This window comes from Accipiter gentilis, chromosome 23, assembly GCF_929443795.1.
Source record: "Accipiter gentilis chromosome 23, bAccGen1.1, whole genome shotgun sequence".
Lineage (NCBI taxonomy): Eukaryota > Metazoa > Chordata > Aves > Accipitriformes > Accipitridae > Astur > Astur gentilis.
This window is the reverse complement of record NC_064902.1, coordinates 20404608-20420269: the sequence shown is the minus strand read 5'-3', so window position 1 is coordinate 20420269 and position 15662 is coordinate 20404608. Positions and strand designations below refer to the sequence as shown.

General features: G+C 39.9%; 1 protein-coding gene across 4 annotated transcripts in view; it reads left to right on the top strand.

Annotated features, from left to right (window-relative positions):
* SHQ1 (SHQ1, H/ACA ribonucleoprotein assembly factor) overlaps positions 1-13310 on the top strand; it is a 61063-nt gene extending 47753 nt beyond the window's left edge. For all 4 annotated transcript variants that reach the window (XM_049827091.1, XM_049827088.1, XM_049827089.1 and 1 more), the window contains exon 12: positions 12183-13310. In XM_049827091.1, the coding sequence (XP_049683048.1) occupies positions 12183-12831 (649 nt within the window). In that variant the 3' untranslated portion in view covers positions 12832-13310. The remainder of the gene's footprint in view (positions 1-12182) is intronic.
* The last annotated feature ends 2352 nt before the right edge of the window (positions 13311-15662 follow it).

Genomic DNA, 15662 nt, shown 5'->3' with positions numbered 1-15662 from the left:
CCCTTTGACACCTCCACCAGGCAAGAGGCAGCATACGCAGTAGCTGGTCTTGGCACCGATCAGCTGGTTGGTATGTGCATGCCATGGCCTCCTACCAAACCAGTACTCCGTGGCTGTGTTCTGCCAGCCTTTTCTCATGAGGGTCATTATTTATACCTCTGCTTATTTTCATGAAATAAGTAGGAATTTAAAGATCTTCTTTAAACTCTAGTTGCTCTTAAATTTGATTGAAGTTGCCTGCTGTTTCCAAGAGTTGTTAGAAAGGAAATAATTAACAAATAAGTATAGACGTGGACAGTATAACTGTGTAAACCTATGTTATTTAGGCTAAAAATCAGAATCCATCCTCTTGAGAAATGGAAAGAAGGAGTTCTTTTCTGCAATTGCATAAAATATCTTGAATAGACTGAGCACATTTTATTTTAGCAGCTGCCTTTTCATAAGGAAGAGTAGAAATTAAGCACTCTTTAGTGCTGTGTTGTGGAGATGGTTTGGTTTTTTCCTATGAAGACAGTGGTTAATCTAGTACTAAATCATGTGAAGAATGTTGTGTTGTTTCTGTTGTGTTTACACTCATCTGTCTTTCTTTTGCTGCAGATAATATAGAAGATTAGTTAAAGTTTAGGTCAATTTTTACCCGAGTCCTGTAGAGAATGGTCCTGTTCCTCCTTCACTAACACGCTAAATTCAGCTTTGTTTTTATATTATCTTCTGTACTCATTGATCAGAGCTAATGAGATTTTAATGGAATTATTTGTTGGCTCTGCCTCTTACTATAAAAATGTATAATAAACTAAGGATGTGAAACTGTTGAATGGTGCTGTTTGTGTTTATCTTGCTGACTTTTAATTGTACTACCTATTCTGTGGTTCTTCCAGATATCGTAAGCCAGGAAGGGTTATGATGAGCTAACCAGCTAATAAATGCTGGAAAGTTATTTAGTAAATGTTGAATATTCCTCTTTCTGCTTAACTGATACAATAAGGAATTTTGTGGATAGAGGTGCCATTTTTGAAAAGAGATGTAAAATAGGTTTTAGACTTTTCTGTTCATTAGGAACCTGTGGTATTTTCTGTGTGTGGTGCAAGTATAAAATAATATTATCTGTGTTCTCTGAATGGGCGCCTTTTGTTTCCATTAAAGGGTTGCCCTGTGGTTCAGGTGCTGTGTGTATTTTCTTTCCCACTTCATGCCTTAAACTTCATGGCAGTATTGTTATGCTTTGTAAGTTTTAGCCATGTTTCACTGTAGAGCATAGTTATGTTCCCAGAGCTGGATGAAATAAAATCTGTGCATAGTTTCCCCAAGCTTGTGGGGAATTGGGGTAAAAGCGTGTATAAGGTACTTTGCCATAAAAACAGTGTAGTTAGGTTCGTTGTCACTGTTTGTAATACAACAGCGTGTACAGATAGGCAAAGTGGTTGTCACTGTGTGTTAACATTTACCAAGACTATGGGCTTTCTGCTGTGAATTTCTTTTAGAACTTTGTTCACTGATTCTGAGCTTGCTTTTTAAAAGTATTTCACTATGGTTGAAGGGCATTGACTAGTGTATAACTTGAAGCACTCGTTAGGAATAACCTTGAAAGTGAAATAAAAAAAGGTGAAATACGACATCTCGTATAAAATGCATGCTATTTAACAAACACATAAAAGTATATGTGTTTCTTTTCCGAGTTAAGTAAAGGTGGCCCGTCCACCTGTGTCCAGTCCAGTAAGTAGTCCAAATTGGTAAAATTTGTCAATTCCAATTCATATTTTGTCTTTAAAATTTGGCTTGATGTGACACGTCATGAATACGAGTTCCAGCTTACTCTCCCAACCTTTCCAGGGCCAGGGTAACAGAGCAGGAGTACCAGGGGTAGTTTTATTGAAGAATCAATAGTCAAACAGCAAGGCAACAAATGACAATAAAGCAAGAACAATAGGAGACAGAGCAATAGATACAATAAGAACAACCAACAGTAATACAGCAAAAAACAATACAACCAGAACAGTAACAATAATTACGTCCTTACAAGAGATCTCGAATGACTCACAAATATATGTACGATATCGACAGAAGTAAATAAAGCTTTCCTTGACATACATCGCGCAATTCTTTCTTGTCGGGAGGATGAGATTCCTAATGCTTTCAACACCTCGTAATTGCCAGAATACCATTTACCTCGTGCGCCCACAGGGAATCCCTTAAATTTGATATTTTTAGCATTCGTCAATTCTTGAATTTGACTTTTAAGATGGCAATATTTCTTTACTTTTTCTGCCGCCGCGTCCGCCAGTGATGACGGTTTACTCTCATATCGAATTGTTACATCAACCACCATTGCCTGGTCCCCTTTTACGAATACAAGATCAGGCTTGTAGATCTCATTTTGTTCATCTTTTAGTATGGGCTCTTGGAATACCATCCAATCCTTCTTTTTTACTTCAGCTATCAATAAATCGCACAATTGGTTGTGTCTTTTAATTCTGGCGTCTTGCACCGCGGGGCAGTACCCAATGATATGAGCACTCGATTCATTTTCCGCTTGACAGTGTCGACAAGATTTTATATGCGACTCCTGTCTCCCCCTTGCCAGGAATTCCCTAGTGGGGTACACGTTAGCTCTCAACTGTAGTGCCGTGAGGAGTTTTCGGTGAGGAATGCCTCTATAGCGTTCAAGCCAATTATTACTGATTTTATCCTTCTCAAAGTTGGCAATACCACGGCCCTGGGACTGTAACTTGGTCCAATTAATAAATTCCTGTTTACGCCAGTCACAAGGTTTAGGAAAGATGGTTTTGGGAGTTGGTAGTTCCCATTCTGAAGCCAGTTCATCCTCGCCCGGGTCCTCAGATGTTACCCTAATCGCACTCGGGTCCCAAATAGATGGTATTTTATTTCTATCACCCCCAGCTGTTAACCACAATTTTTCAAAGTCTTTTTCGATCCCCTCTCGTTTCACTATTGATCTTACCACATCGTCCGAAGACTGCGCAATTCTGTGCAGTCTTCGAGCTTGTATACTGGGGATCAAGCCCGAGAGTCTGGTGATGCCTAGTCCTCCATCACGTGTACTGGAATACAGGATGGCATCGCAGGTACTAGGAGGTAGATGTAGCCACTCCTTGACCGTAGTTCGAATCGTCAGGTCAAGTTCTTCTAGGGACGTTGCTTTTACCTCAGCTTGGTCTGCTAAGTAGATCAGTCGCGGGATAGTATAGCCCTTCAAGATGTCAACTTTCTGAAACGGTTTCAGTGGTGCTTCTCCAATCCGTTGTAGCCAATCTCTTATTTTCATGAGGAGTTCGGGTTTCGATATTCCAGTCCATGGGTCTATTCTCAGTCCCAAGTACTTCTCCGAACTGCCAGGTTCAATCATAGTTAATGGGGTGCCGTTAATTTGCCATGGGGGACAATCATTGATCGTATACGAGTCCTTGGTGGGTTGTATGTAAAAGCCATGGCATTTCTCCCCCTGTGTCCTGAGGCCAGTCAGTTCACAAAAGGCCTCCAGGATTTTAATATTGCTTTGCATTCCTTCCCACGACCCACTTAACAACACCAAATCGTCTGCAAAAGCCATGGATGTTACACCCTTAGAGTCATGCTGGTATCCACTCCCTTCTTCCTCTAACTTACACAATAGGGGGTCCACAGATAAGTTAAACAATAAAGGTGACATTGGATCGCCCTGTTTAACACCAATTTGAATCCCAATGGGATCCGACTGCTCATTCTTCATGGTGATGCGAGTTCTAGTGTTTTGATACATGTTCGTAATCAGGGTGATAATGTGATGGTCCACACCCTTTTGTTTCAGCACTGCAATCAGATGGTGGTGACTCACTGTGTCGAAAGCTTTAGCCAGGTCAATGAAGACAACGCCCAAGGGTCGATGTTCCTTCTTTGCATTCTTAATTAATAGTTGTAACAGTTTCAAGTTCTCTGCGCATCCTGCTGATCTAATAAAGCCCTTTTGTCGTGGGTTAATAGGGCATGCCTTTGCCAGTCTCGCCGTCAGGATCCTTGAGAACAGCCTCAAGATAATCGATCCGATGGTAATCGGTCGCCAGTTATTGATGTCCATTTGGCGCTCCGGCAGAGATGATTTTGATATTATCACAGTCCGACATTCTTTCACCACGTCCGGTACGCTGCCAGTCACCAGCCATAGGTTGAATACTTCCATTAGCTGGACAAAATGAGGGTCTATCTTAATGATATCCCGCAGACTTAGTCTGTCTGGTCCTGGTGCGCTGTTCTTATTCATCTCTTGGATGTTTTTAGAGATTTCTTTTGCCGTGATCATGGCTTCGAATGCCGAGTTGTCCGCCAGGCCCTTAGATCTGAACGCCCCCAGGCCCTTGAATGTTCCCGGTGACTCCCACCTCGACTTGAACACGTCGTGTATCTCGTCTTGTGGGATACCACACTTCAGGGATTCCGCGTTGTCCAGAATAATACCGGCCAGCTTCCCCCTATCCAGGTAGAAATGCATGCTAAAAAATGTAATTGAGTCTTAGTCTCTTATCTCAAGGCTGATTCTGAGGCTTATGTTCTTTTGTAACCCATGACTTCTAAAAAGAGTAGTATCAGCAAATGGATGGTGTTTAGTGTGATGAGTTTCTTATTATTGCAGCTAAATGTCCATTTGTAAGGATCCTTTTCCTAAACTGGAGGATTTTTTTGTTACCTAATCTCATTGTTTGACGATTTATGCTTTTTTTGTCCATATTGACTTTAGATGTTTCTACATTAATGAAGTCTGCTTTTGCATTCAGCACCATCATCGTTGTCACTTCTGTGTTTTACCAGTCAGGGTTGATCAAACCTGACTCTTTCATGTCTTGAATATTTTATTAAAATCAAATTGTCTTTCAGTTCTGTATCATAAGAATTAAATCTTTTTTTTTTTTCTTTCTAGCTGTTTGAAATTAAGTGTAGAGCGATGTTCGACTTTTGTTAGTTGCCTTTCTGAGGGAGGCATGCTACTGTTGGCTTAAAGCCCTGAAATTTAAGTTATGTTATAGCAATTCAAGAGTATGTGTCTCTCCCCGACTTTAACCTCCACCCCTGGGTCTCAGTGACTTACAGTGTTGCCTAGCAGGGTGAGCTCAATTATCAGCTTCAAGAGACTTTCCCCGAAGATCAGCAGTTTGGTTGCTCAAGCTGCTGTGCAGGACTAGCTGCCATCTGAATTTTAAATTGAAGAACAATTTACTTTCTTCTTGAGTATATGTGAGAATAGTTGGATGCTTTGTCAGCTGTGTCATTCATGTACAAGCTTACTTTCTTACCTTTTGATATCATGTTTGGCTGTAACTTGTTGAGCCTTCTGCTTCAAGAGAGCTTAAGCAGTACACTTACTGCCATAGGGATATTAATTTTCATCAAGATCATGACGGAGTTTCTGTGGGAAGTTAATGTTCACATTATCAAGGGATAGAACATTGAACAGTGTCTTTTCATACCCCTTGTGTCTGGACAGATAAGGCTTGGGCTGGAAGACAGTGATGGATGGAATCCAGCAAGAACCGTTCTGGGCAGGGGAAAAATATGATGATCTGAAGGGTCTGGAGAGTCTAGCCCTTTTGCAGGTGCCCTTTTGTTCACCAGTGACAGTCCATGCAGAAACATCAGTTACATCCTATTGAGCCTGTCCTCAACCAGTCTTGTTGGGAAGGCAGAAAATTTCATTATCCCTTATAGTTTAACTGACATTTCAAAGTCTTGAAGATACTAAATTCACACATCCTCTGCATCTGAACTGCTGAGGCTCTACTTTCAATAATATCTGGTGATGTCTGAGTTAATATTAACTCTAGAATTGTCTTAATACTTACGATGCCTGTGGCTAAAAGCATAATTGTGGGAAATTGTAAGCAATGCTGCCAGGTATGTAATTTGGAACACATTTAAAGTTGCTCATGGCTGGTTGTATTGCTTGTTATCTTATCTGTTTTATCTAAGAAAGAGGGTGTCTATGAAACTTTCTCTCCTAAGTCTGAGTTTTGCCAGGCCTTGTTGAGAAACGTAGTTTAAATATAGACTGACACTTTCTCCTTAAACTTGGTAGCTTCTCATACAGTAAATGTATAAAATTAAGGCAGTTGGGAATACCTTGTGATCCAGCAGACAGAAAGCCTTTTGCTTGATGCAACAGCTTTACTATTGGATGCTATGTGTTCTGACCTCCTGCTGAGTGGTGGTAAGTTAAATAACTGCCCTTTTTATATTTGTCAGCCCTGCTGACTGGAACAGCATGCTGCTAGTTTGTATTTGAATGCATCTCAAGGAATTGTAGGCCTACCAGGGGATGGCTGCTTGGCAATGAGATAGGCCTGGTTTTGTATTTGGTGGAACCTACAACACTGCAAAGGCACGTCTGCACTTGAAATATCTACTGTTTCTTTGAGACTTGTTTATCTTGCCTGTAAGGCTTAAAGATAATTAATGTAAAGTGGTTTATGTTTAAAACAGGGCTTGTCAGCCCTGTAGAGCCAAGTTAGAGCACTGCTAGCATGGAGGACCAATTCCCATTGTAGCACAGTGAATAGGCCCTAACCACACCTGAACAACGTAATGTAATGAGATTTTAGTTGGTTCCAAGATTAGTTAGGTTCCAGCTTGGTTCCAAGACCAGTTAGGTCACATTCAAATACTAGGCTGCTAACCAAAGCTGTTGTCAATGTTTTTGATACACAGGTTCCCATGCTTTATTGCTATTGTCTTCTGCTTGGGCACGAATAGCTCAATCTGTCATGACAGCACTTGTGCACTGTACGGTGACTTGATTGTGATTGAGCCAGGGTAGATAATAAGAAAGTTCTGTTGTGTTTTGCCATGTCTTACACCTAGTTTACACTGTGTACTTCAGAAAAGTGGATGTTTGTGAAATGCAAAGCCAAACTTATGAGGCAGTAGAAACAATCCTTCTATTGTTTACAAAAACAAAAGCAAGCTAGAGCTTGTGCCTGTGTAAGAAAAGTCACTTTTCATTCCATAGTGAAATGTTACTGAGTCCTGCTTTGAAAGGCTGTGCTGCCAGTTTGACTATTTACTCCCATGTTTGCAAATACTCTGTACAGTGTTTTAGATATGTAACTCCCATGCCATGTTCGAGTATCAGTGCCACCCGCCATACAGAACGAGGAGCAGAATGCTGATTTTCATATTTTTAAGTAATCTTTGAGTTGTTTGGCGTTTTTTTTTAACATAACTAAACTGCTAAAGCAAGAGGATTGGATGTAAGGCAAGTACCAGGCAGATGGAAAGGCCTGGCCCATTAACACTTTTTTCTTTAAACCTTTTCCTTTTGTTAGTGCTATTTGAGTGATGGACATTTTATACAGAAGCATAGTAGAGGATTTTGTGGCTGGATGTATCCCACAAGTCCTGCATTTATTTTTTACTTTCTGTGGCTAGGTTGAATTTTGTCTTTCCTTCCAGTTTACATTAAATCTTCCTTGGAAACAATCAAATCCCTAATGTATGTCTTCTTTGAGACATTTTTCTCATAGCTCTGTGTTCTGGAGATAACAGCTGTCTTGATTCATCAGATCCTAGTGCCCTCTTTACTCCTTGGAACAGAAGGTAGAACCAGAGCTCATAGGAGCTTTTAGTCTTTAACTGGAGAAATTGTGTCCTGTTTCTCTCCCACCCCGGCTGCTGCTTGTGTCTCAGCGCTGCAGTCGGTCCCCATCACCATCACTTCTCTTCATGCTGCCACAGGTGGGCTTTGCAGTAAACCTGTAATGATTTCCCTTTCCTGTTGCCATAATCCTCTTTTTTTTCTCCCCCCCCCCCCCCCCCCCCCCCGCCTTGTTTTACCCATCTCCCTTTATTTGCTAAATCTCCTTTGATTCTTTGTTCTTTTCACCCCAGTTTTACTCTTTTATAATTTGAGATCCGTTGAACAAGATTTTTTTCTTCTAGCACATGGAGAAATTCTCCTGCTGCCTAGACAAGGATTACAGTAGTTCTGTCTTGAAATTTTAATTCCGGACTACATGGACAAGACCTGAGATGCCTCTGTTGTTATCTGTTCCTCAAAGCTATACATTAAACAAAACATGCATCTGATCAATTTAACCTGTAATTAAACATTTTCCTTAAGCAACTGACATCTTGATAACTAATAATTATCATGTGTAGCACCTTTAAAGCCTATTATGCATGTTTATGTAAGAATGTTATTACCATAATAATAAGATATCATTACCGCAAATGTGCATACTGAATGAGCATGTCGTAAAGTAATCATGCGATTCCATTAATCATACTTGAAAAATTAAAGTATTTGCTGTCTAATCTCTAAAACACTACTCAAAAGATTTTGGAAACAGCAGGACCTGTTTACTGCAAGTCTCTAATATGTGATATCTCATTTCTGGTGTCTCATTTTTGTTTCCTGAATTGTTGCTTATCTTTCAGCTAGGGAAATCATTAACTCAGACACCCACAGTCTCCCACTGAAAGCATTTCCATGCTCTGATTTTTATGCTGTTTGCCTTATTTTTTGGTCCAAGCAGTGCTGCCACCTTTTCTTAAGGCTGATGTGAAATGCACTCCTGAAACTTAGTTCTCCTTGAAATTAGATAATTGCCTTAAACAAGATGGACTGATACTGTTAGTCCCTTGCAAAGGGGAAGGGGGAAAAGCTATTCTTCAAGTGCTGGGTTTTGGGGTTTTTTTTCCTTTAATGGAAGTTTGGAAGGTTGGGAGAGTGGAGTTTTCTGCTTTTATGTATAAATTTGTCAAGAGCGTGACAGTTTTGAGTTTGTTTCTTATATTGAAATGTCGAGCTCTGTAGGCTATCCATTTTTATTTTTTTTCTGGACGAGACTTGATGACCAGAGTGAAAGTTGGGGAGAAACATTTAGCCTACTAAGAAATCTGAGTAACTGAAAAGAGACCTTTTTGCATGCTGTTTATATCAAATATCTGATGTGGCTAAGAACTTAAAAAAAATAGTAAAATAGTCTTCTAGGGTTTTTAATGATTTATTAGAAGATTCCCATTGTGGTTGGCCTAACATGATCTTCGGGGCATAGATGGCGCAGAGAGAAAGAAGGTTGTGCCGGTCTGTATGGAGTCTGCACTCCTTCCCCTTTCCTGAAACGTGCTGGTTGGGAGTTCATGGGTTGTGTCCTTGTGTGTGGTGTTGGCAATTGCACTGCTCCGTGGGACCACTGTGTGAGAGCTGAAGTAGGGCAGCTGAAGAGGTGAAGAGGATAGATGGAATTGCTGGCCTTCTGTAGGCATTTACTCATCCAAGCAGAGTATCCAATTGTGCTGTTATTGTTAGAAGGGAAGAGCGAGCTGTTTAATCAATGACTTTTTTTCTTGTAATTCTTTGTAAAGATAAAAAGCATGTCCTCTCTCAGTAGTTCTATCAAAACTTTTGGGGAAAAAGGACTAAACGTGAAACTTGAAGCCACAGTTTTATGAAATCGGTTATTGTCATTATTTTGTAGTGTATTTTGATCACGCAGAAGGAATTAACCCAAGGTTTTCAGACTAAGAATGCCTTTTGCAGTTTTACAGTTGTCCAGTAGGATGGATGTTTGTAGCTGTCTGGCACTGGCTTTTTCATTCATTCTCTTGGAACTCATTGATAAAAATGCATTTGTGTATAGAGTGACCAAACACTTGCTGCTTTAAAGAGGCCATTTTTTATCTGTCAGTAGTCTATATCTAATTTAGTAACACAATGCATGTTGAGTCAAATGAGTGTACCACTGTGTATTTTCTTCCTTAACACTTGGCATTAAGTAATCTGGAGCACAGTGATGTATTTATTAATGCCAAAACGTACATGATACCATACGTCTCCTTAATACTCGATTCAGTTATGCGACATGGTTCTGTATCTAATGTGTTAACTGCAGTATAAGAGAATAGTGAAAGAAGAGGAGAGGATTTTAAGGGAGTGATTTCGAGGACTGAGAGTATCCAGCAGGAAAAATATGCATGAAAAATTGCAACAGCGGAAATAAGGAAAAGCCAAAAAATACATATAGGATTAGGAAACAAAGTGGCAGATGTGATAGAAGAGATGTGAGGACAAAGAGGACTTTCAAAATTGATTTTCTATCTATAAAGGCAGTAGTAAAACAGGTAGGTGAGACTAAGGTAGCTGGAGCTGAAGATGTATCACCAGAGGAAATTGTTGTGCCTACAGTTAGTTGCTTGTGGCTGTCAATGAAATTGAAAGGAACTACATATAAAATGGGTACAAGACAGTGTTCTCTGTCAGAAGGCACATTGAGCTTTTGGAGCTCGTTGTATTCTTGCGGACAGTAGGCAGTAGGACAGGAAAAAGGATTGTACCTTCATATTATTAACGACTCTCACAGGGGATGGGGGCACGTGCACACACATACATATGTATAGTTAGAAGGAAGGAAAGAGGCTGTTTCAAAAGCAAAGCAGAATGCTTTCTGAAAGGGATATAAACTCTTGTGACTCGGGATATAAACCAGCTTCTCACCAGTGGGTTCAGGAAGCAGATTTCCCTGCAAGCCAGTTATTCTGTTGCCACCTACCTGCAAGGCTTCATGAACCTTTCTATGTATCACTTGGCTTCTTTTTCTTTCTTTTTACCTATGAAGCAGGGAGAATGCTTTCTTTGTTCCCAGTTAGGTTGGCAATTTCTCAAATCTTCCATAACTTTTCAAGAAAAATTCAAGTTCTTGACAAAAATAAAATGGACATATATCTCCAAAAAAGAAAAAAATTAGAATAGTGTTAAGTAAGCAGCTTTTTAAAATTTGGTGCCCGTTTTTATAGTGGAGGCTGCTAGGATTATGTGATTTAATTCTTAGCTTTAGATTTAAAAATCGTAGGAATATAAATTGTTCTTTATTGCTTCAGTTACTTCTGGAAAATGCTTATTTCTTAGTTTTCTAGTCTATGGGTTGAACTAAGGATGTTTAGTATGTTTTATTCCAAGTTCAGCTTTTAAATGGTGCGCCGTCTCTGTGTAAAACATGTAAGAAGCTACATTGAATTTCCCTTCCCCCACTTTTAAATACAATTCCTTTAGGAGAAAAAAAACCTGGAAGCATCTATGTTATACTGAGTAATTATGCCCCCGGGGAAATAGAATGTAAAGATCTTTAAAATCATTCAACTGAGAGAACAAGCACTTTAACTTTTGCCTCGCAGGAGTCATGTATTACATTATCAGCTACTTGCTCCAGTGTCAGTGTGTCATGCCTTGCAGGTTAGCAGGTTTGGCAGAGGAAATGAAACCCAGTCAGTTACTGCAGGATTTATAGTAGACCTGCTGTTGCAGGAAGTGGTGAAAAGTTGATTGATAGTCTGAGGCAAAACTCTACAACAAGAAACAGGATGTATGTTTGTTATTTTATACCCGTTTTCCCCTCTGCCACCCTCCTCCCCTCCCCCCCCCCCCCCCATTTCAAGGCGCACTCTTATTTTTTGGTCTCTATTTATAAATAAATCCATGATGCAGTTTTCTGGTAGAGCATGTGCTGACTTCAAAACACTTGAGGAAATGAATATGGCTGTACCAAAGATTTGAAGCTGACGTAGCATGCCTGCTTTATTAGAGGTGTTTATCTAAATGGTCCTGATACTTCTGTTGAATTACATTTCAGCTGAGTTACAAGTGAAAGGTAAAGCACATCTACAGACAGAGTATTGAACATCTCCTGCTATCATGGTGCACCAAGCTAGCTGTGAAAGGAGGAGAATATATCACTGAGATGGACCTGATCAGCTGTGTTCTATCGGTTCATCTGCATTTAACAGGCATATCTGGAAGGGTGGTAAAACAGAATGATTTTGCTGCACATAAACTTAATCCAGCAAGCCACATACTGCAGAGTTCACTGCTAAAGACAGCAATCCTGAAAAGGTTTGTTCTGAAATCTGTTTTCCCTTACTGTGCACTGCTGAAACATCAAAGAAGCAGTATCTTTTCTGAAAGTGTCACCGAAGACTTTCAGTAGGATATTTTCTAGCCTTGTGGGAAAAGTTACCCAAAACAATAGTAATTATGAATACTTTTGAATTTTTTTCCCCATAGCATCTACTTTTACACTTATAATTGAAGAAGAAAGTTGTTTGCAAACCAAATGAATAGTAGAAATGTTTAAGGTTTGTGTTCTCATTATCAAATGGGAGTTCTGTTTGTAAAGTTAAATAATATATCTTGTTCTTTGTTATAGGTCAAAAAAGTTGGCTGCACTCTCTGAATCCTTGCAGAAAACCACGCTAGCTAAGTCCCACATAGGATTTGAACTAGAAGAGCTGGAAGCAGCAGCAGTGCTGGTACAAGAGGAAGAGAGCATGTTAAAAGCTGCTGGCACAGTTTCCAAGCAACAGCTGCCTTCCTCTGAGTCGGAGACAAGTGACTCTGAAGAATCAAGCGGTACTTCATCATCTGAGACAGAAGGCTCTGATTCAGATGAGCGAGAGTCCTCAACCAGTGAAGATGGGAAAATAAATTCTTTACAAGGCATGCTTCAAGAGGAGAGGACAGCTCCACTTATTGACTGTAATGGATTAAGGCATGGCACAAACACTTCGACGTTTGAGGTTAGTGATGAAAAATCAAAGGTTTCTTCGCAATCTCCGACTCTTCCTGGAAAATTGGTAGAAGAATTAGAAAAGCAAATGCACGCTGCAATTAGACTTTCAGAACAGCCTGAAGGATTGGCTACTGCAAGCTGCATTTTACAGGAACAAGAAGAAAACTGTGTATCTGAGCCTGACAGATTTTCAAAAGATACTACTGGGAAGGGAAATTTCTTGGAGGTGTCTTCAGAGACAAACCCATTGCTTTTTCTTCGCAGCATAAATGAAGATGAAGACTAAAGAACCATGTTAGAACGTGGTGTGACCCACTAGCAACACAGCTCATTGCTATAATGAGGTGTTCCCAAGGCTATCCTGAGCTGCAGAAAGAAGTTGATATTTTTATTCTTTGTTGTGTTGACAGTTTGGAGGACAAGACTGCTTTGAAAAGAATTGATAAGACTGTATGATAGATACCCTTATAGTTAGATTTTTATTTTTTTCTCTGATTCAACAGAGTCTCAGATTCAATCTCTGCATGTGTGAATGTGTAATGTCAGTAAACTTCTAGAAACAGTTTTCATTAAGCTTATTCGGTAGTAGAATGATGTCCTAATCAAATACAACTGAAATGAGCTGTAGTATCATTTTAGTTATCTTTAGCTGTTGGGATTTACTTGAAAAATATCCTCCGTATGTTTATATAAACTTGTTTATGACGTTTTGCTGCATTTTTTTAAAGTTTTAAAATGCTTTATAGCTAACCACTTCAAAAATAAAGGTTGCAACTTTAAAAGTCTAAGTAGTGCTGACAAATTATTTTAAAATATATAAATATTTTCTATTTTTTGTACAAAATAAAAGCCATTTGCTTTGTCATCAGTACAGGATAGAAGGGTTATAGCTTGTATTTCTGCAGTTCTTACGTAAGTTATTTCAGCAGTTTTGTCACATTTATTCTTTTGTGCTGTTTTTGAAATGTTTCCACATGTGGAGACTACTGTTGCTCTTTAAAGAACAGAAATCCTAATTATTTCTTACTTTTTTCCGCATATGCTCTTAATATCGCCGCAATAATGTTAACCAAAATGAAGAAACAACGTGGTACAGCGATCTTAAGTATACGACTGAAAGCAAACCTGTGCTGTCTAGACCTGGCTTTGTCTGTCACATAGCTTTGGCCAACTCATTTGCTCCTTTTTGTCGTTATAACTTTAAAATAACACAATCGGTCAATATATTTTGTGCTAATTTCTGTTAACTGCAGATAGGTTCTTGAAATCAGGTGGCTACTGCAAATTATATGCTGCTATTCAATCTCTACAAAGGGGTTTGGGAGGGAGGCGGGATGGGACATGGACCACCAGGTTTGGTTCAGCAGTCTGACAAAACCTCACTCATGCCTCTGGAGGAGCAAGCCATGATTATTTTTTAACCTTTTTACTATTAAAAAGTCTATAAAAATACTAAGCTTAAAGACTTACTCTTCACCAATGCTACACCCTGCTGGAAATCAGCAGGCTAGCTCTGTTCATGTGCTGACTCCTGTTCAGTAAGAAGTGCAACACTGATCTGCCAATATTTCTTATGTTCTTAAATACCTAGTGGTTGCTTAATCAGTCTTTGTGTTCTGTTCCCCAGGGGAGGAACCTTTCCCATCTTGCATGTCAGTGAGTACTTACTCTTCTAAATGCTAGCAATAAAATCTACACTGTAGCTGCAATTATGCAGCATATGTCTGAGAGAGAAGAAATACGCTTAAGAAAAAAAAAAAGTAACCCTACTCCCTCTCTCCCCAAATTACAGGTATGAACTCTGAAACTTCTTTCAACTAAACATGGGCTGGAGAAGGCTGAATTAGGAAATACGCACTGTGAAAATTGATAGGTATTTGTAGTACCCCATGTCTTCAGCTCTTCCCCACCCCACTTTTTTTCTTCTGCATTCTCCCATTTTGTGGCAGAGGAGAATGTTTCTCCTTTTCCAACAGACCTGCTTACTTACTTGCAGGGCCTTGCTGCCTCTTCTGGAGTGAGGACCTCTTTAGTTAATCTTTTTGTTTTTTCCTCTGAGTGCCTAAAAGCATGGTTTCTTAAAGCTATTTGTGAGCCTTTTCCATCTGTCTGCGTGAATCCAGTGTGGGTGTAAATATCTGCAGTGTCTATACAGTGTGATGCCACAATAAATGCCAGATGAGAACACGGCACGTACACAGATGTTAACTCCCAGATAACTTTGATGTCACTGATGTCCTCACCTTTGAGACCCTGCGTGGTTCAGCTCTGTTTCTGCCTCTGAAAACATACTGGTGCCTGCTCACTTCCTGCAGGTCTGTGATGTGCTGTCGTTCCTTCTGCTTCTGTCCTGCTATTCCTCCGCACGTCTGCACGTGGGGAAATGTGCTGTGGTGTGCTGTACCCTCAGGCCCGGTCCCACGTTTCTTCCCCTTTTTGTCCAGTGTTGATGTTCATCATTGCCTTTTTGCGAAACTCTTATATTTACTGGTTGTGGAGCTGATAACAAATTGTGACTGTTATATATTGATTGATAGCAAATTTATGTGACCTTTGTAGTGGTGGGGTGAGAAGTTTTTTCCACATTGGGAGATCAAATTTCACGTGTGGCTGCATTATCCAGCACACCCAGAGTGCTCAGGATGAGCAATGTCTGTATGAAAGAGAAGCCTTGCTTCTCCAAAAAGAACTCAGAGATGCTTCTTTTCTAAAAGTGGAGCTCTGTAACGTTGTTTAGCCAAAAATGAGGATTGCCGAATCCATGAACCACAAACACTTGGGAAAAACAAAAAAACCCTAAACCCCACCACCACACTGACCCCTCAATCCTATAAACTGCTGTGGGTTCTGAAAGAAGTGAGTGAACTCCGACAAGGAGTCAGATTTATCTAGAGGAGCTATTTGGATGAATCCATAGGAATTGTTCTTATGCAGGTTTTCCAGGCTGGAAATTGGTTGATATACGAGGAACTCAATACATTTGTAGTCCATTTTGTTGGTTTTAAAATTCTCCTTGTTTCTAGTGCCCTCCCCTCCCATCTACACAAGCTTATTTGTAGCACAGCCAATACTTTGTTTTAAGGCATTTGTTGCTCATCATCGTAATCAGTCAGAAGA